Here is a 21,282-nt window from a genome sequence, read left to right on the forward strand (position 1 = left end):
CTGTCACAGGCTGACTCCCTGCCCTACCTACATCCTCTGCATTAGTGCTAAAGCCTGCTCTTCCAGCATATACTGTCATGGCTTGTGCTGCCATGGGAAGTCTACATGTAACTTAGCCACACAACTACCTGCAGATGGCTACTGACCCAGCCTAGGCTGGCAGCCATAGTTCTCACCTTCCCTCCATCAGAGATGGGCACTGGATCTTCACTGTGAGGAATGGGTAGAAAGGAGAGTCAATAAGGGAAGCAGAGGAGTGAGGGGAGATGGTAGGCGAGGAGGCAGAAAGACAGGAAGAATAAGCAGAGGAGAAAGGAAAACGAGAGAAATTACTAGCAGAGAGAACATAAGAAAAAAGATAACCCAGGTGGGCAGGAAAAGAGACAGCAAAAAGGTGGGGCTCAGAGCAGGAAGAGCTAGGCCTGCTGTTACTAAGGAGAACATACCAACAGGGTTGGGGTGAACAGCAGAGGACATATAGCACTAAATAGTGCACTCTCATCCTGCCTTTTACTGTAACAGGCCCTATTTTTCATCCTCCTTGTATTCCTGATCCCTTGCAAATGCTGCCTCTCCAGTCTGACAGCTGCCCTTTTCCTCTGAAAGACTGCTTGCCCTGACCCCTCCAATATGCTGCATTAATTCTCTTCATTTCTATGCAATAGAAATGCACTTCATGCAGCTGCACAAGAACATTGCATCCACCCACTCTGCAAGCATTAAATTGTCGATGGCTTGATTGGGCTATTGCAGAACAATTATGCCTAGCTCTAGAACACACATCTATAAGATAAGCAAATTGGACTGTTTATATCTTCCTCTCCTCTCCATAGGCTCCCAGTTTAGACCTCAAACTACTCTCTAAATGAGGATCATTCAAAAGCCGCTAATCTTCTCCCCCTGAAATCTACTCACCAGTGTCATCCCCATATAAGCCATGCCAGTGTGAGTCAGCTGGTTATTCCACAAAACCAGAGTGATCAGCCCTTTCCGTTGCTCCTTTAGGCCCTCACAGATGTAGGCCAAGCCTATAAAACAGTATCAGTTAGAGCGGATTTATTCAGTTGCTTTCAGCATTTTACAGGCCAGCACTTCAATAGTCACGATGCCAGCACAGTCTGATGTGAACACACAGATACTGTAGGCTTTAACAGCACTTTTCTTGTCTTATCTAATCCCTTCTTTTCCACAGGCTTTGAATGCTGCCGTCAGTAAACCACAAAATAGAACTTCACATACTGTGCTGGATCAAAAGAACATTACAGGCAACAGCATGCAGACAGGTCTCATTCATTTTAAGCAGCAAGGTGGCTACAATGAAAATTTCTCTCAATACAGAATTTTTATTACAAAAATAAAATCTTTATCCTCTCATGAAAGAGAAATTACTTAAACAGAGACATCCAAAAGCCAAATTCTGATTATCATGTAATAATTTAAATAGTCTGTTTTAAAGTAGGTTGTGATTGATATTAGGACACAGCAGAATGTAAGTACAGTAGAGAACATTTCTGGTGTAGCTTTATAAAAGATACAAAATCACCAGTTTCTTCATTAACAGTCATTGAATTGGCAGCTTGTCTTTCACCATCCAGCAAGGGCTGGATCCCCCCTGCCACAATTCCTCCAATCCACAGGAGGTGAGGTGGGGTGGGGGAAAGTATAGGCACCCTAAAGCCAGCCCCAACTCAGAGTCCTAGAGGTAATGTCGGTGTGTGCAGCTGGCTGTGCCTATATCTGGCTCCTTCCTCCACAGCCCCGTTTCCCCTTTCTTCTCCTCCCGCTGTCTTGCTCCCCTCACTCCCCCTCTCATGGCACCAGCCCCAGCTCTGCTTGTAAACACTGGCGAGGGACAGGCTCGCCACCACTGCACCAAAGTCAGGGCTGGCCACACTCAAGATTGACTCTTCCCGCAGCACCATCCTGTGGCCCTCTGGACTCACCTCGCAACTGAGCTCCAAGGACTCTCCTTGCCCATCCTGCTGCTGGGCAGCCAGGCATCTCAGCACCAAGCTGGCCCCAGTGCTACTGGAGGCAGGGCGTTGCCTGCCAAGCCAGGCTTTACACGCTGGCAGTGGAGTGGCTCAAATTTCAGCGGGCTGAGCCCCCCCTAGCCCTAAATACCCGCCGCCTATGGTGAGCGGCCTAGAGAGCCTAGCCTTGAGCTGCATGGGTCCCCAGCCTGATCCTCCTTTGCTGCCACCACCCCAGCTCACCATGCCTCTCACTGAAGTGTGACCTGGCCATCCGTCTGTCATGATGGAGAGACAACCGGGCCAAATTACAGTGAGTGGTGTTGCCAAAAAGTTGTGATTGTTGCAGTTTCCAAAACAAAAATTGTGGCCCATGATTTTCTTACAGCCCTACTCATAACATGTCCTTATATACAGCTGGAGACCCACTCACATAATTCTGAAGAGGAAATGAGTCATTGCAAAGACCACAACAACTGGGGTGTGTTTCTGAATGTTCTGTCCTGTCAAGGGTGTGAAGTTTAGCCTCCCCAGAAGTTGAGTCAAGCTTGGGGAAGAAAACTAGGAGATGAATCAAATGGTACACGTGGAACTCAAACAACTGCAAGAACCTGAGATGAGGCCTGAGAAGGACCCTGTCCCCTGCATAAAGGGGACCCACCACAAAGGTCTGGCTCTCCCCTTCTCTTTGAGCTGATGGAATGGCTACCAGAAAGGCAGTCTCCAGAGATAAACTGTATAGGAACAGGTTGCCAAGGGCTCAACCCTGCTAATACTAGACTGGAGGTTGCAAGAGGCTCCTCAGCTGCAAAACCATGAATAAGGCCTTTAAAGAAACCTTACCATGGTATGATGGGAAAACAGAGCAAGGCCCTGGATAGGATGGGGATGTGCAGATATTGATTTTAGATGGACCCTTTGGGGGCTGAAGAGTGGAGGGCTAGGTAGAGAAGAGCTCCCTCTGGAGGTTCTACCAGGCTCTTGACACCAGCAACATGCCAAACCTGCTGCCTGGTGGAAGATGCATATTGTGCATTAACAGAGGAAGAGGCAGAGAGTTGTCAACACTACAACATTTACCTCTTTCTCAGAAACTCCAAGGTCTTCGAGGTTGGTAACAGTATTGGGTAGAGGAATGCTGCCTGAAGGAAGCCTGTGGTCTCACTTACTTGGTCCTTGGGCCTGGATATGGGGGCCCAGGGAGCACCAAGTAGTCCTAGAGTCCTTAAGGGAATCAAAGGCCCCACCTATCTTTCAATTAAATCTCGTTGACCTAAAAAGGAAGGTCCTCAATAGCTGTTTGGACCTTATTGGGAATTTGTGACGATTGAAGCCAGGAAGATCTTCTCACAACCACCAAGGCAGCCAAGGTGTGCATCCAGTACAGCCTATAGGGGATGTGTGGGCTATCAGACACAATGGTCTTTATCTCCTCTTGCGATTTGTGGGGTACCCCATCCACATATTGAGACAGTTTGTTTCAACTGAAATAATAGTATTTGACAGAAGTGCTTGGTAATAAGCCACGTGCAGCTGGAGGCTGGCAGATGAATATACTTTGCATTGACAGGTCTACTCTCTTTGAATCTGATGCTTCAGCCTCCCTTGGACTGCCAATACCAGAAGCAACCCTGATAGACTCCATTCCAAGGGATATGAGTGTCAGCTCACTTGTCAGCATCCATCCCAATTGCATCCATGTGCCATAGGTCTTCTGCAAGCTCCAACAGCCTCTCATTTATAGGCATGCTGAGCCTGCCATTCATGAAAAACTCATGGACATCTTGCAGCCTGAGAGACTTCTGCACTACTTTCTAGAGTCTCTGCCATGCAACTGAAGAGGTCCTGGAACGCCTTGAAGGCATCGACTGAAAGCGGCATACAAGGATTTAGTCTTGTTGGGAAAGGATAAAGAGATTGCAGTGGGGACAAGTCGCTTTTCCCCTTGTAGATGATGTTCATAGTCACTTCCCTTGTTCTAGCTTTCCAGGATCTGAAGCTGCACTAGCTGACCTGGCCACACGGGTTTAGACCGAACCCTAGAGGGGGCCGATGATGAAAGCTTGCTTGAATACAGCTGCAGACCCCAGAGTATCCAACAGGAGCAAGGCTATTATGAGTATGGCATTCAGGTAGGAGATATGGAGAGGCAGGTCCCAGGAAGGATGTTCCTATGAGCCCTATGTCATTTCTTGATATCCCTTACAGATCCCTCCCCAGAGTCTCTTCCTGACCCCACTGCATTACCCAAGGAGGGGAAGGAAGGTGTGAAGGGGAGGAGTGCCTACTATGCCCCATGGGGATGAACAAAAGGAGTACACCTTTTCCAACGGAGGGGTCGTCCTGACTGGGTAGGGGGCAAAGTCTGCAGTGGAGATACGAGAGGTCAAGGTGGTACCAATGACTTGGTAGCTGACACTTAGTTATCAACACCCTCAGACTCTTAAGAAAAGGAAACTATTGTACTGTGCCCAGAGGCAAACCACTCTGTACCATATGTGCCCTCGGTAATGACACATTAGGTACCAAGAACGCTGATTCGAGGTTGCTGGTGCAAAAACACCACGTACCGAAGGACCTGTGCCAAGAGACACGTGGCCCACAGGTTTAGTGGGTACTGCCACCATTCTCTAACAGCCAGTAGTGGGGCACCAAAAGAACCCTTCTCAGGCCACTGGCTGCCTCTTGGCTGTTGAGCTCAAGATGAGTCATTTATGAGTCTTGTGTAGGGTGACCTACGCCCCTACTCTACACTGGTGGTGCTCTTCCCTAGCCCTGTCAGAGGCTGTAGGAGCTGGAATGGAGGTAGACAACTGGGGCCTCTTCATCGATGTAGCCCAGGAACGCAGGGTGGAATCTCAGCTTACCAGGGCGCTCACAGAGAGGGTGACCAGAAGACTGAGATCTGTGTGTGTCCTTCCTTTCAGCGTCCAAGATGGTTTACATACAGTGCTTCAGAAGGAACAATTTTAAGCGGGCTTCTCTACCTTTCTGAGTTTGCTTAGAGAAGAATTGACATATGGTAAAAAGAAAAGGAGTACTTGTGGCACCTTAGAGGCTAACAAATTTATTTGAGCATAAGCTTTCGTGAGCTACAGCTCACTTCATCGGATGCATTCAGTGGAAAATACAGTGGGGAGATTTATATACATAGAGAACATGAAACAATGGGTGTTACCATACACACTGTAACAAGAAAGTGATCACTTAAGGTGAGCTATTACCAGCAGGAGAGCGGGCGAGGGGGAAAAAAACCTTTTGTAGTGATAATCAAGGTGGGCCATTTCCAGCAGTTGACAAGAATGTCCGAGGAACAGTGGGGGCTGGAGAAGGGGAATAAACATGGGGAAATAGCTTTACTTTGTGTAATGACTCATCCACTCCCAGTCTCTAGTCAAGCCTAAGTTAACTGTATCCAGTTTGCAAATGAATTCCAATTCAGCAGTCTCTCGTTGGAGTCTGTTTTTGAAGTTTTTTTGTTGAAGAATTGCAACTTTTAGGTCTGTAATCAAGTGACCAAAGAGATTAAAGTGTTCTCAGACTGGTTTTTGAATGTTATAATTCTTGACGTCTGATTTGTGTCCATTTATTCTTTTACGTAGAGACTGTCCAGTTTGACCAATGTACATGGCAGAGGGGCATTGCTGGCACATGATGGCATATATCACATTGGTAGATGTGCAGGTGAACGAGCCTCTGATAGTGTGGCTGATGTGATTAGGCCCTGTGATGGTGTTCCCTGAATAGATATGTGGACACAGTTGCCAACAGGCTTTGTTTCAAGGATAGGTTCCTGGGTTAGTGGTTCTGTTGTATGGTTGCTGGTGAGTATTTGCTTCAGGTTGGGGGGCTGTCTGTAAGCAAGGACTGGCCTGTCTCCCAAGATCTGTGAGAGTGATGGGTCGTGCCACAAGTACTCCTTTTCTTTTTGCAAATACAGACTAACACGGCTGCTACTCTGAAACCTGACATATGGTACACACTGCTCAGGAATATGTCCTTCTCTGAAACACAGTAGGCACCTAGAGTGCCCATTATTATGTGGCACTGAAGCATCACACAAAGGCCAGGTTTTAAATACCAAGTTTTGTTTCTGCCACTTTTCTAGAGCCCCTGTATGTGGAGGCTAGGATGTGCATTTAATCAAAAACTAGAACCTGACTAAACCAAAGATTTTTGTGTGTGTTGTCAACAGCGAACAAGACTTACCACCATTACAATCTAAACTAGCGCAGTGCACAGAGAAGCGGCGGACCCTGAAAGGGTTGTGTCTCACTGTCCGGGTGGTAAGAAGGAACTGAGGGATGGTGGGGCCCACTCTGTTCTTTGTATTCTTAAATGGCAGGGGCAGGGCGCATGAGGACATCTAGGGCCCAGGCACAGCCCCAGTGAATGCTGCTGGCCAAAATAGTCCAATCTCACACACGAGACACATGTGCACCAAGAGCAGAATCCACATGGACAAACACGGGCAGAAGAATCTTAGATGACAGATGGATTTGCTGCTGATAAACTATCCTGGCTTCCCTGCCTAACTCTGAAACGTTTGTTTTTTCTCCAGAAATACTGATAAGATTCACAACTGTGTGTTCAAATATAAGTGTGCAGAAGTTGGACAGTTCCTACACTAAGGCAGTGTTCAGATACAGGGGGCTCCAGACTTCAGGGATTCCAAACTCCAGTGACTCACAGAGAACTGTAAGTGGAACTTGTAAATCCCATAATAGGAAATATTTCGCTTTGAAACCTTTTGAATACAACAGCTTTTGACTGAGGCCACCAGAGCCTTGTTTCCCTTGCCTATAGGCATTATTAGCCCCATTCCACAGATGGCTTTACAAACAGGTAGGTAAAGGGACTTCCCTGGAGGGTCCTGTGTCCAGTGGATAAAATGTGCATCCATGACAGGAGCTCTGGATTCTAATCCCAGTGCTGACACAGGTATCCAGTATGACCTTTGGCAAGAGGCTTAATGCACATGTAATATGGAGAATACCTGCCTGCGGCACGCATCTTTACCAAATATTATTTGCTAACTGCAGCATATTAATAAGGCCAATTGGGGGAAGAGTTTGCAGCAGATGTCGTTAAGGATGCCAAGAATCAGGGCAGGAAATTCAGATACTTAAGGTTACTTCAACAACCTTAACTCAGAATTAAAAAAATAGACTGAGTGTCCAAATGTATGATAGGCACCTCAGCTGACCAGGAAGATAGTAACCAAACATACTTCAGGCCTGCACAAAGGCTGAGCTAACACTGAACTGAAAACACAGAATTTTGTACTGACATTTGTTTCTGCTTTTAATTTCACTGGTGTTTTTTCTTTTGAAAAGTAGAAAAAGAGTAAAAGACACTGAGAAATCTCTAGGAGGGGGTGAGGCACCTCAAGGATCCTATCCTGAAAAGTGTCAAGCAGCCACAGCTCTTACTAACTTCAACAGGAATTGTGGGCATGCAACAGCTTGTGATCAGACCCTTCAAGTGATTTAAGGTGCCTTAACTGGGTCTAAGCTCCAAGCACTTAGAAAGACATAGGCCATGTCTACACTCGCAAGCTTAAAGTGACACAGCTGTACTGATACAGCTGTGCTGCTGAAAGTTCGCTCATGTAGCTGATGGGAGAGAGCTCCCGTCGACGTAATAAAACCACCTAAATGAGAGGTGGTAGCTATGTTGGCGGGAGAGCATCTCTCACCAATATAAGCGCTCATGTGCACAGTGCTTATGCCAGCAAAACTTGTCACTCAGGGGTATGTTTTTTCACAGCCCTGAGCGACGTGAGTTTTGCTGACATAAGGGGTAGTGCAGACGTGGTCTTACAGTGCTATCATTCTTTAAAAAGGCTTAAACTGCTTTTTTAAAAAAAACTCATTTCAACTCTCAATTTGAGATCAGATTTGGAAATTGTCCAGCCCCCACCTCAACTTTCCCTTTGACAGCAGGAGCTGCCTGCTGCTGTATTGGGCAGGGCTCCTCAGAAAAGTGCAGGAAGAGTTCCAGTAAGCCAGCCTCTTACTACCTCTCCGTCAAGGTGTTCCAGCAGCCCTAGGCCTTTGTCCTCTTGCTCAAAATCGCCTCAAGCTAGCTCCTTGCGTGGGGGAAAGAGGAGATGGTACTTCCAGAGACAGAATTTCAGTCTAACAGGTAGGACTCTTCTTTCCGACCTGCTGGTGCTGCTCAGTTCCTGAATGGGGCTTTTGTGGTATTACACAGAAGTAGTGTCTCAGAGATAAGAGCAGCATCAGCTGTCCCTGTGTTCCCAAAGAAAGTGGAGGCTGGGGACTGTAACCTCCTATATTCCACCTCATGTTAAAGAATTCAAGTTAATTTATTCATTGTTTAAAGTCTCAGGATTTACTAGACATTCACTGTCTTTATTAAGACAGTACGTTGGGGGTGGGTGGAGGAAACAGTCACTCTTTAAGAGAAAGAGAAGTAAAAATATTCAGAATGGGAAAGGAATGAAGGCTTAGCTTGCTTTTAAAGGACAAATTTTCCAACCTGGGTTGGAGTGTGACACAGGATCCAATAAGATTTTATGTTTTCAGCTGAGAACATTTAAAATGTAGTTCTCGCTTTGACAACATTTCTCAGAGAAACGAAGACTAAGGAGGATCTCCCACCTGAATCTAAGATGTGGTTGTTCCTCAGGTCCAATATGTGTATATAACAGTTAAATTTCAGCAGATTGCCAAGCTGAGCAGAGTCCTGCAATCCATTCAGCTTGTTATCAGCTAGATACAGTTCCCGTAGGTTCATGTTCATTTTCAGAGCCGTTGCTAAAAAACAAAGAACAGCGAATTACACTTCAGCTCATGTAACACAGCTACAGAACAAAAGACCACAGAGAGCAGGGCACCTGCCTGCAGACCCACAAGACACCTTGGAACAGCATGTAACCAAAGGAGACGTAACTTTAGGTTTCTTTCATTATTGCTTTAGGTCTGCATGTTTACCCTGCTACTAACTGCTCGTTAATGCATTCTGTAGGGCACACAAGGCCATGTATCGTAGGCTTATTCAAGCTGGATGCTGCAGAAGAACACATGTCCATACAGACCATTCGTAGTGCCATCAATACCTTGTCTTATGCAAATTTCCTACTCATATAATATGTCAAAGTCTCAATATCAGCATAAATTAATGAGGCAGAAAAATCATCAGCAGGACACGAGTATGGGTGTCTAAATGCTTTATAGTGACAAGAAAGTCACGGGGCTAACCTGTATCTGGGAGGCATGGCTGTGGAGCTGCAGGAGACACGGGCCCAACGTCTCCAGGGGTGTGTGTTGGGGGGATGGGGAGAGGCACTGCATAATCCTGAGAGAGGGTGACGTATCCACTACCATGGCCTTCGTAGAGGGCAACGAGTCCTGAGCAGCCCTTGCTCGCCTCAACTACAAGGGCTGCTACTGCACGCAGCCTTGCATAACACCAGGCACAGTGCCGTGGCCCCTTGAGCCCTTTCCCCTTTTGTGCCCCCAGAACAACGGTAGGCTATAATCTTGCACTGAATCGACCATTACACTTCTGCCAGCACTAGAGGGATTTGCTAGTCAGCAGCAGTATCAAAGCAGATCAGAGGAGATAAAACTTCAATTTTCCATTAAGTTCTGCATTTCACACCAAGATCACAACCACCCTGTTAACCAGAATGCTAGACCCAGAGTAACAACTTTAGCACTGGAACCTGCAGCCCAGGTGAGAATCTCTCTCAAGTATCCCTGACAGATGTAAGAACATGGTTCAAAGGGTAGCATATAGCAGGGAACTTACACTAATAGCCTATTAACTGCAAAGCCATCTTTTGCTTAGCTGTCTGCAATATGCCTGTACCTGCGGTCTGATGTGACTACAAAGATGCCTAGCTCCAGCCTAGCAGTGATTCACTACCCCACAGCTGCCAGTGGTGCCTTATCCCCTTCCAGAACACCGAAAGGCCTGAACTTAAAACCTCTGAAACCCAGGAAATGGCTCCGACAACACCCCACCTAACCTTAACTCCGCCCTCCTATCTTTGTTCTCCTAAGGGAGTGCTCAGTGCTGTAAGACTTGGGGCCAGCAGAAAGGTGAGGGAGACTGGAGAAAGCTGCTAAGATTTTTAAACGTTAATGGATTTCCAGGCCAGAAGGGACATTGCGAGCCTACAGCCTGACATCCTGCATAGCACAGGCCAGCGAACAGGAATCTTTGAGCTCTGCAGCTGTAGCTCCAAGCCCCCTTAGGTGGCAGGGCAAGCTCTGGCAACCTGCTGCATTGCTCCCTGATCGCCATGGCTACACTTAGCACAGTGACGGGCAGGGGAGCATGGGAATAAAAGCGAGGATTTGGAATTGTGTTGAACACACAGAAAAGGGCAGATTCTTTTAGGGAGAGACAAGATTCTACTATATGCCCAGTGCCTGTGGCAATCTCCATGGAGGGCAGGTGTGGTAGTGGTCTGGGGTGGGAGGCATTCCTTTTAACTCTGCATTTCCTGGCGTTCAGAGGCTTAAGTTTAGCCCCCCCATACACACACTTTCTGGAAGGGTATGAGGCAGGGACGGGCAGCCTGAACTCTGCATTTTTGGCTGAGTTTCCCTGGTTTACAAACGTTCACAGAACCCCCATGTTCCAGAGCCCAGCTCTCCCTCCACATTGGCCCTGGCTCCTTTGCGACAGATACTCCAACTACCAAAGGCACTGGCCGTAGATTAATCCTTTCCCTGCATCACGGCCCCAGCTCAGAGAATTGCCCTCTTCCTGCCTCATCCTCCCACCCCAGCCCTCCTGCCCATGAAGGGGTCAGCAGTAGTAGGGAGTCCCACAGGTGGAGGAGCTGAGAAGAGGCTTCAGGGACTGACAGAGTCAGTGGGGGCATTTTGTGAAGCAGACAAATGGGGTCACGGCTGTGAGAAGCTGCAGCACCTCACGTCACAGCTATGACCCACTTCACTGCACGGCTTTGACCTCCTCTTGCCCCAGAGAGCAGCATCACAGGGAAGGGTAAAGTCTGGAGGGAGTGAGAAGGGTAAGGGGAACTTTGGAGTCTCTTCCCTCTACTGTTCCCTAATCAAGGGACGGAGAACCTCAGGGCCCCTCCCCCCGACAAAGAATTGTTGGTAGATGAGGGATATTTGGGAGGGAGCACACAGATGGCTCCATTCCTTGTCCCATCCTCAATTATGTTCCATGCCAGAGGGGGCACCAGCTTTTCCCCTCTTCAGATCCTGGTGTGTCAGAGCTCTGAGCTCCCAGCAAGCAATGATCCCTTTGATAATGATCCCTTATTCTCCAAGAAAACCCAGCTCTTCACCCCCAGCAAATGCTGCTCTCAGTGTCCTCTAGAAACAGGGGTTCCTATGGAGGAGGTACCATGCTACACGTGGCAGGACTTTCCCTTACCAAGAACCCCTCGTACTAAGGGTGGGGCTTCCTTAGCCCCTGCCTATAGAGGGCCAGGCTGTGAGCGAGCCTAGGCCTCCCAGGAGGTGGGAGGACAGCAGCTGTGCCCCTGAAGACATCCCCCTTTGACAGGGAGGGCAGTGGCCCTCTCTGGTAGCCTCCCCATGTGAAAAAGCAAGATGGGGATGACCCAGAGGGGCACTCCCATGAGCCGAGGGGGTGAGAATGAGCTTCAAAGTCCCACCCAACCCAGAACTCAAGGGTGAGTCCTGTGGGGGAGGCCTGGAAGAACAGGGCACAGCAGTCAGAGAACATGGGATATTTGGAGAAGAATATCTGTAGGGGGACACAAGGAGGATAGAGCTGGGAAAGCAGTGGGGCTTGAGTGTTAGGATGGGAAGGCTGCCACTGCCTCACAAGCTGGCTCTGCTGCCATGGGTTGCAGGAGCCTCTTATGTCTAGGGCCCTACCAAATTCACAGCAGTAAAAACACATTGCAAATCATGAAATCAGATCTCCCCCATGACATCTAACTATTGTAGGGGAGGGGTAGAATGGGGAGCACCCCAGCTGGGGGCTTCTACCATGCCTGGGGCTGCAGCTACTAATCCTGATAGGGCTGGCGAGGGACAGGACTTCCTCTTCCCCTGCATAGCCACTCCTGGGAGGGCAGGGGGGAGAGAGAGAGAGAAAAGAGGGAAACAGACCCAGCTCTACTTACCTCCCTCAGCTTGTGACCCCTCTACAACAGCTTTGCAACCCTCCCACAAGACCCTTTTGGGATGGGACCCCTCAGTTACAACACCATGAAATTTCACATTTAAACATCTAAAACTGTGAAACTGACTAATTTTAAAATGCTATGGCCATTAAATTGATCAAAATAGACCGTGAATTTAGTGGGACCCCACCTATAACCTCTGAGAGCCAGAAGCCATTCCAGCAGCAGTGCTCCTGCTTGCTTTCCGCAAGCTGCTCCAGGCCCGTCAGCCCATCCCGGGGGAACAAGAGCAGGGAGAAGTAGGGGAACTCCTCGTAACAGCAGAAGGACAACTGGAACTAGCAGTTACCCGCCCCTAAGGGCTGCATCTACCCTAGAGTGGAGCTGCCAGCCCTGATCCAGCATTTCTTGCCATCCATGCCCTTTGCTAGTGAGGCTCCTCTAGGAAAAGGAAAGTGAGGGGGTTTTCAGGGAGGGGCTCCAGGCTCCCTCACAGCTGATGCTGCACCCCCACCTAGGGCTCCTAGCTCCAATCTACACCCCAACACAAGCCCTGCAGGGCCCCCCTAAAAGCTCTTCTCCATTTCGAACTATCCAGCTCCAGCAAAGTGGCTCTCTGATAACGATCCCTTATTTATCTAAGGGATCACTGAAAATCATCATTTTCAAAAAAACAAGTTTTCCCATTTTTAAGAAAAAATGGGCTTTTGGAAAATGAAGATTTTTGAGGATCCCTTATACAAATAAGGGACTGTCAAAGGGCCACTTTATCAGAGCCAGGCAGCTCCAATAGAGAAGAGCCTTGTGGGATCTAGATGAGCCCCCCATTCCTGAGGGTGGGTGTCTGTCAGAGTCTTGGTAGGCAGAAGTGCAGAGACAGGCACACCCTTGTATACCTGAATCGGTCTTTCCACCAGTTTAACAAGGAGAGGACTTCTTCTGGGATCTTGACCAGCATGTCCATGTGGTATCTGCTAGGTATATATACACACCGATTTCAAATCACCCTTGCAGATGACCTCTGGCATCTGTGTGACATAAGTGTATGAGGTCATGGGTCCTAGAGATCTCAGACATGCACTGGTGATTCTGGGTGAGCCTGATGTTGGTACCCAGGTAGCAGTGGTGTAAGCTGCTCTACTTCAGTGTGTGGTAGACCCTGCCCACACAAGCTTCGAGTCTGACTAGCCCTAGTCGACAGTATGCAATAAGGGCCTCTGCTAAGGGTAATGAGTGAAGGCCAATGGCAACTCAGCTGACGAGGGCCAAGTTCTAATGGCGATGAAGGTGGATGACCTACAACTGTGGATGTATGGGCCGTATAGGGCAGAAGGAGATCTTCATAATGGTCATCCACACCCACAGAAACCAATGGCATCTGACAGGGAAGTTCCTGGGAAGGGGGACTGGTGTCCCCAAAAAATAAAAAAACTCCTCTATATCTCCCTAATCCCAAGGAGGCAGAGTGGGGCGAGGAAGGGATAAAAGCAACCAGCCACGACAGACCCCGACAATAGCACCAGGGTTAAAACCCCTGCTATTACTGACTCCAGGAGGAGGGGCATGTTCTGCATGCATAGGAGAGAAGCGACCCAAACCCCACTTGTGAATGCACATCCACAATGACCAAACCAGATCAAGGGCAAACCAGACTTCAGAGGCACGTTCTGTGTCGCCACATGGAATGTGTTAACGCTGAATGGCACAGGGTACAAGCTCTTGTCAAAGACCTCAACCACTGTAGACTAACTGCTGGTACCACAGAAAAGCAACCAAGTCACTGAGGAAAAAGCAACGTCCCCCCACTTTCGTGGTCCCCACACCAAACTCAAGGTGTGGCACTTGTTTATTGGACAAACTTCTAGCACACAATTTAATAAAAAAGAACCCCATCTTTCCATGCTTACTCTATGCTCGGTTCCAGCATCATTAGGGACACTTTTGCGTTGGTGCACAGGCCACAGCGACAGCTGATGCATCACCCATGCAACAGGATGCATTCTATCACCAACTGGTAGCAAAAATCCAGTGCTTGTGCTTGGAGATTTTAATGCCATGACAGGCTGTGATTGAAGTGGGTATGAATCCATGATAGGTTCCTTTGGTTTGGGTTCACCAAACAAATACATCTCTTGGCTTCTGACACTGTGTGCCACTGAGGGATTGTCTGTTAAGGTGCCTAAACCAGGAGCCCATAACAACCATCGCTGGACCTGAATTTCAAATAATGGATGTCATGAAAGAAACTGACCACATGACTGCCAGATATCGCTCAATAGTGAAATCTCACGAGGTCTTTGGCGACACAGAAACATCAGCAAACTTAGACCACAGACTAGCTGTCACTCAGTCTCTCTCTGCATCTTTCACCACCTTGCAAGCCAGACATCCACCAACAGTACAATGGCCATTGTCTCTCTGAGGATCCTGTTGATGCCATGAAATATACACGGCCCATTGAGGAGCATATATATAACCTCGGTATCCTCTCAGATGATGTGGAGATCGCCTGGAGTGTATACGTAATGCTACATCATATGACACCATTGAATAACTGGCTTCAGACACTTGTGCCTTTTAACATCCCCCATTATGAAACTAGATGGCTCTCCCTGCTCAATATGGATGAGGTCCTGGACAGATGAAAAACATTATGAAAGCGTGCTGAACAGTGCACCTGCTGATGACTGTCCAAAGCTACGTGACCTGACAAACTGCACAGCAGCAGACCCAGCAACAACACTGATCCTCCATCACTCACGGACCTGTGAAAGACCAACCAAAAGTTACAGAATGGACGTGCTGCTGGACCAGATGGTATTCTGACTCAGTTGCTGAAAGTTGCCTTGGAACCAGTAAGCATCGGCCTACATCAATTCTTTTTAAGCGTGGGCATCAGGCAAAGTACTTACAGAAAGATGGCATCAGAGCGTACCAGGGCACAGGATCTCTCCTCGAGCAAGGCAACTACAATCCGATTTCATCATCATCAGTCCCTGGAAAGGTCTTTGTTTATGTTCTTCTTGGTAGAAGGCAGTCAATCCTTAGTAGACATCGTCGTGTACAGTAATCATGTTTAACTATTAGACAGTTGACAGTGGACACTGTTCTTACCCTTTGGCTTCTAGATGAGCTGTACTGAGAAATTAACCACTCACTTCATGTGGCATATATCATCATCAACACATTAGCTTTTGATTTGGTCAACAGGTCAGCACTTTGGCTTGCACTGAAAGAAGTTTCAGTTCTAGATGTTCTGCTAAACCTGGTGTATGATCTTCAGAACAGTAGTGGAGCAAGAGTGCACACTGGTTCATGGCTTTGGTTGCATTTCTACACATCCCCAGGCGTGCGGCAATGATGCATTCTCATCCCAGCATTATTCTGTTGAGCTGTTGACTGGATATTAGTATTTGCCACTCCACATGTCAGAATCAAGGATGATCATGAAGGGTTTGCTGACCAAGACAACACGAACAACATTCCCTTGTTTGTTGAGAAGTCAGAGAATTTCAGCCCCGCCCACCAACATCTCCAAGACACCATCCACAATATGGGACTGAATGTCTCATGGCAGAAGACCATGGTCCAGAAATTCAGAACCGGGCCACCAGAACCCCCCAGTGCAGTAAGTGCCGTCAAGAGTGCTGATGAGGTTATCTACCTAGGGTGCAAGCAGAGTTCAAGCAGTCACAGCAAACTGGACATTCTTCAATTACTAGGTCTTGCTGCCTTCTGCATAAAGTCTGTCTCTCACTTGTGGACACAAGAACATGTCTGTGTTGATCCTGAGCTTTGTGTGTCTATCAGAACTGTGTATTACCTGTATTGCCACAAATGTCAGAAACCTGGACCCTACTCTATTCAGACCTGGAGCAGCTGGAAGCATTCCATACATGCTGTCAATGCCAAATCCTGAACATAAAGTGGTTTAACTTAATACAAAATATTTTAATCTCTCAGAGATCTAACCTCCCTTCAATAAGTGATTATATTCAAAAGCAGTGTTGCATGCTCTTTGACCATTTCGTCAAGATGGACAAAAACTCTTCAGGACACTGTGCTCTCAAATTCTCCATCAACACTCAAAAGGGGTGCATGTTGTGGCTTGACCTGGCACCGCCTATAGGGCAACCCCAAAGTTTCACAGATTTGTAGGATTGAGCCAGATCTGGAAACTTCACTACACACTGCCCTGTGCATCACCATGGTCACTGTCCGGTGCAACAGTCCTCAGTAGGCGGTCCGTGTTTGATGAAGAAGTTGGTTGAGAACAGCTATTACCTATTCGTAAAAATCCTTGATGCTGTAAGAAAGACAGAAGGGCAGGACTCCATATTGGCAGTAGGATGCTCCTGCCAGGAATCATTTCCTGTGGGTTGGATGGATTGATAGCTCTTCACCTGCATGATGCGGATTTCCATCTACGAACTATGGTCATTATGAGCACTGTAACAGATGTATCAGCACAACTTATAGCAAGTGTGGGCAGTCAGAGGTGTGTCTGCCATGAAAGATGACTTCTTCTCCTGCTGCTCCTTTGGCCATTTGTCTATACACGGAGACACTGTCCCAGTTTAGACAGTCGTATTTTGAGAGGAGGGCCCGATAGGAAGGCCAGCCTCAACTGGAGGTTTGCCTACAAATACATCTTGTGGCCGAAGAAGTCCTAAACTGCTATCATCATAGCAGAAACTGGTGCTCAGAAACTGGTGTGAATAAAAAATATATATATTTGAATTCCTTAGCAGGGACTTGGTACCTCCCATCTGCTTTTTATCACGTGACCTGGATGGATGTAGGTGGATGCCAGACAGTTTTTGCAGCCTTTATTAATGGGGATGGCAAGTCTCCCTGGTGTAGAAGGATGTAGAATGTCCAAGAGTTTGTGATGCTTCTTTTGAACCACTTCCAGGGCTACGTCTAAGGCTTCTAGCACACATTTCATCAGGTCCTGGAATACCTTAAAGCCATCAGTGAAGGCCGACATGGATGGATTCACAGATTTGTCAGGGAACAGTGAGAATATTACAGCAGGGAATGGTTGCTCTTCCCCTGGAGCTGATGTTCTTATCTTTCCTCCTGCCTTTCAAGTACCTATGGCTGTACCAACTGGCTCATCTGAAAAGGCTTAATCGTCTCTTTGAAGAGGGTGATCTAGCCCGAGAGTCAATGAAGCAGCCTACCTGAAATATGGCTGTATTTTAATTTTACATGCCAGCAATCTGGTTCTATTTTACTTTAGGTGGACCCTGTATGGGCATCTCCTTCCCACAAAAGGTTCCCAATAAATCTAAAACCCTCCTCCCTATACCATTGTCTCATCCATGCATTGAGACCTTGCAGTTCTGCCTGTCTACGTGGCCCTGTGTGTGGACCTGAATGCATTTCAGAGAAGACTGACATGGAGGTGCGGTACTAACTACACTATCTAAATAGTCTATACAAGGCTAGGTAAAATCACAGTATGTGCCAAATAAGCAGACACAGCAGGGGTTTCATCTCTCTGCCATGGGTGGTAAAAAGTAACTGAGGGAAAGTTGGGGCCACTCTGCCCTTTATACCTTTGGGTGGGATGTGTGACTGCTCAGCCGGTGGACACGGCTGACCAAAAGAATTGGTTCTTACATGCACAGGGCACACGTGCACCAACAGTGGAACAAGTCTGGACAATCACTTGATGTAGAATAGTTTGTCCTCTCTTTTCAAGACATTAAAAACAAAGAAGTTATCCAAGTAAATAAAAGGCGTTTAGATGCAAAGAAGAGACAACCACATGCGATTACTCCAGGAAACAGACCATGCCTTGTGAACAAGATTCTCCAGGTTATTCACCTAGTAACATGAGCGGGCGCCCAGAAAGGCCGGCGTTCTCCAAGTGTAACACTACCAGGGTGCTGCTGATGCGCAGAGCCCGAGCAACAAATGGCGCCGAGTGATCCAGCAGAGGAGTGTTCCGAGCATCCAGGTACTGCAGACAGTTAGTCTGGAAAAGGAAGGCAGAGGGGTGAGATGACAAAAAACAAAAACAAAAACAAAAACATGTAGCCATTGCACACTTTCAAAGCACATTTAAGTTCTACTCAAGTCAACTGGGCACAGACTCTGCACATACTTTGCCTGATCTGCCCTTCCATCTGGGTCTCCCTCAAAGCACTTTACAAACGTTATTGAACTCCCTAGGAAAAATAGTTAGGTAACATATCATGGTTTGAAAAATGAGAAAAAACTAAGGCACAGAGGAGCAATATCTTCTTCAAGGTCATATCATGAATCTGTGACAGAGAAGGGAATATCACACCAATCTCCCTGCCTTAAGACCTGTGCCTTAACCATAAGACCATCTTTTCTTTTTTCACCCATGAAACAGAATTTGGGTATGTATCTATATCTCAGCAACAAACATTTTAATCCAACTACTAGCGACTGTTCAACCAGCGGTAAGGGGCATAGACTCTGAAAAAAACATACCGCATTCCAGAATTCAGCCTGCCAGTAACAAATACAAAATATAGGAATGACAAGCTCCCCTCTAGGCAGTAACACCTAGTGCTTCAAACAGTGGATTGCCAGCAAATTGCCGCATTATGCAATTCAGCCGATCGTGGACTGTGCCTTTTCACTGCTTCAGAGGAAATGCCTTGGAAATATAAAGGGAAGTGATGAGTTTGCTGAAGTGAAGAGGCCAGAACGGCTCTCCAGATTTTCAAAGTAAATAAGATGAGTGATTTCAGACATCCCTGCTTCTTTTGTTAATTCCCCAGGGAACAACTAAGATGCATCTTCTAGGAGTTAGTCATTTTTCGATTTAGGCTAATTTGTATTTTAGCTGTCACCTGCTCCTCTTCTAGCTGGCCAGGGAAAAGCATCTGAAAGACCTCAACAGTTTGGGACCCAGTTACTCAAGAAACGTGTTCCATCCACCCAGGTTCCATTGGAGCCGCTAAGGTAAGCTGAGCACTTTAGCATGGGTTCCTAGGGTAAAAATCTAGTGCTGGTAGCAGGACATTTTCAGTCAATGGCTCTTGCTCATGGAATTCACTTCCTCCGGTGGCCTTCGAGGCACTCTGTAAGCTGCTAGTTAGGCAAGCTTTGAGGTGAGGAGAGGTACACCAAAAAATAAAATGTTGGCATTGGGCTACCATAGCAATAATGATCCATCTGCAGTACTGATTGTAATGGTCTGTTTTTAAATACCGAGAAACTTGATTATCATAGGAACAGATTACCTAGAAAGATCTTTACAAATAAGTAAAAAGGAAATTTTAAGGTAAGAAACAAAACGATACCAATCTGTGAATATCCATCTCAAGCCATTATACCACATCCTGCCAGTCTGGGGAAAAAGAACAAACCTTTTCAGACTGGGATGGGGGTAAGAACTCTATTTGGATTAAGCAGGTTTGCCTAGAACACCTCAAGCGGGAATCTTCAGAACATCCTGATGAGGTGCTGTGCCCAGTGCTGGTAGCAGGACATTTTCAGTCAATGGCTCTGAGATCAGGAACTCTGTGCATGAGCCCAGCATCCAGAGGAACTTCATCAAGATTGGCTGATGACTATATGGATATGGCCATCTGAAGAAATGTGGAACCAATCTTTGCATACATTCATTTGAAAGAAATACCATGCAACAGCTCATGTCTACAACTACAGTGAGCAATCTTCACTGGGGAAAGGGGACTTGTTCCTGGCTGAAGACTACAAGAATGAGATGTTAACTGCTGAACTGCAGTTAGTCTACTCATCCAAACAAGCCTGCATGAGGTATTCCAAAATGAGGGTAAATGCGACACCTTTCCTGTCTCCAAGCAGCCACTAGAACTAATAAATCCTTTATAGATACTCTACAAGGCAAGTAGGCCCAAATGATTGGTCTGAAAAACAGAGGCTGTAGTATGAAAATTGGAGGAAGTTTCTTGCAACATTCTTGAATAATATGGAGAAACCCTTTTCACTGGGCCTACTGTAGTTATACAGTGGCTGAGGAAAATGAACACACAATATCTTTTTCTGATTATCCACCATGACCCTCAAATCTTTTTCAGAGTCACTGCTTTCCAAAGTACAGTCCCCCATGCTGTAAGTGTGACCTACATTCCTGATTCCTACATTTACGGCCTTGCATTTAGCTATATTAATATATGTATTTGCTTGCACCCAGCTTATCAAGTGACCCAAATCACCCTGTTTCAGCAACCTGTCCTTCTCACTTCCCCACACTTGTGTCACCGTAAACTTTATCAGTAAAGCTGTGAGTTTGTCACAGAGGTCACAGTCATGGAATCCGTGACTTCTTTCCGTGACTTCTGCAGTGGCCGGTGCACCTAGCCTGGGGGCCACCTGAGCAGCTCAGGTGGCCCCTGGGCCAGTTGCACTGGCTGCTGCTGGGGAAGTCACAAGCCACCGCACCCCTCTGCCAGCAGCAGCAGCAGGAGTTTGGGTGTGGGAGGGGGCTGGGTGTTGGGGCGTGGGAGGGGGTAAGGGCTTTGGGCAGCACTTACCTTGGGGTGAGGAGGCCTCCCCAGAAGCAGCGACATCCCTTGGCTCCTAGGGGGGAGGCGCAGTGCGATCAGGGCACTCTGCACGTTGCCTCCACCTGCAGGCACTGCCCCCACAGCTCCCATTGGCCACGGTTCCCAGCTGTGGAGATGGTGCTCTTGGCGGAGGCAGCATGCAGAGCTGCCTGGCCACGCCTCCGCCTAGGAGCTGAGGGATGTCGCCACTTCCGGGGAGGCGCAGAGTCAGGTAGGGAGCCTGCCAGCCCCGCCAAAATAGGGCCAAGATGATGATTACCTGTTTATAATTATATTTTGAGAATTCTCAGCTAGAAAGATTTTAATCCATTTAATGTGTGCCATGTTGATTTTGAGATCATTCTGTTTTTTCATCAAAATGTTGTGTGCTACCAACACAAATGCCTTACAGACGTCTATTACATCAATGCTCTGGTTATCAACCAAACCTGTAATCTCATAAAAGATAATTTGACAAATCTATTTTCAATAAACTATGTTTAGGTCAGAAAATGCAGAGAAAAAAAGTGAGAACTGCCAAAAGCCAAGCAGAGTTGGATCTTGCAAAGGAAATTAGAAACCAGCAATACAAGCTTCTTTAGCCATATAAATTAAAAAAAACAAAGAAAGAAGAACCGGGTCCACTATGCAGTGAGAATGGGGTAAAGACTAAAGATAACGCAGG

General features: G+C 47.2%; 1 protein-coding gene across 1 annotated transcript in view; it reads right to left on the bottom strand.

Annotated features, from left to right (window-relative positions):
* PPP1R37 (protein phosphatase 1 regulatory subunit 37) overlaps window positions 1-21,282 on the bottom strand; it is a 157,671-nt gene that overhangs the window by 34,433 nt on the left and 101,956 nt on the right. The window contains exons 6-8 of the mRNA XM_074937342.1: window positions 17,917-18,067; window positions 8,600-8,755; window positions 916-1,028 (exon numbers count right to left, since the gene is read on the bottom strand). Coding sequence (XP_074793443.1) covers window positions 916-1,028; window positions 8,600-8,755; window positions 17,917-18,067 — 420 coding nt within the window. The remainder of the gene's footprint in view (window positions 1-915; window positions 1,029-8,599; window positions 8,756-17,916; window positions 18,068-21,282) is intronic.

The sequence above is a fragment of the Natator depressus genome, chromosome 23 (genome assembly GCF_965152275.1).
Source record: "Natator depressus isolate rNatDep1 chromosome 23, rNatDep2.hap1, whole genome shotgun sequence".
NCBI classification, from domain to species: domain Eukaryota; kingdom Metazoa; phylum Chordata; order Testudines; family Cheloniidae; genus Natator; species Natator depressus.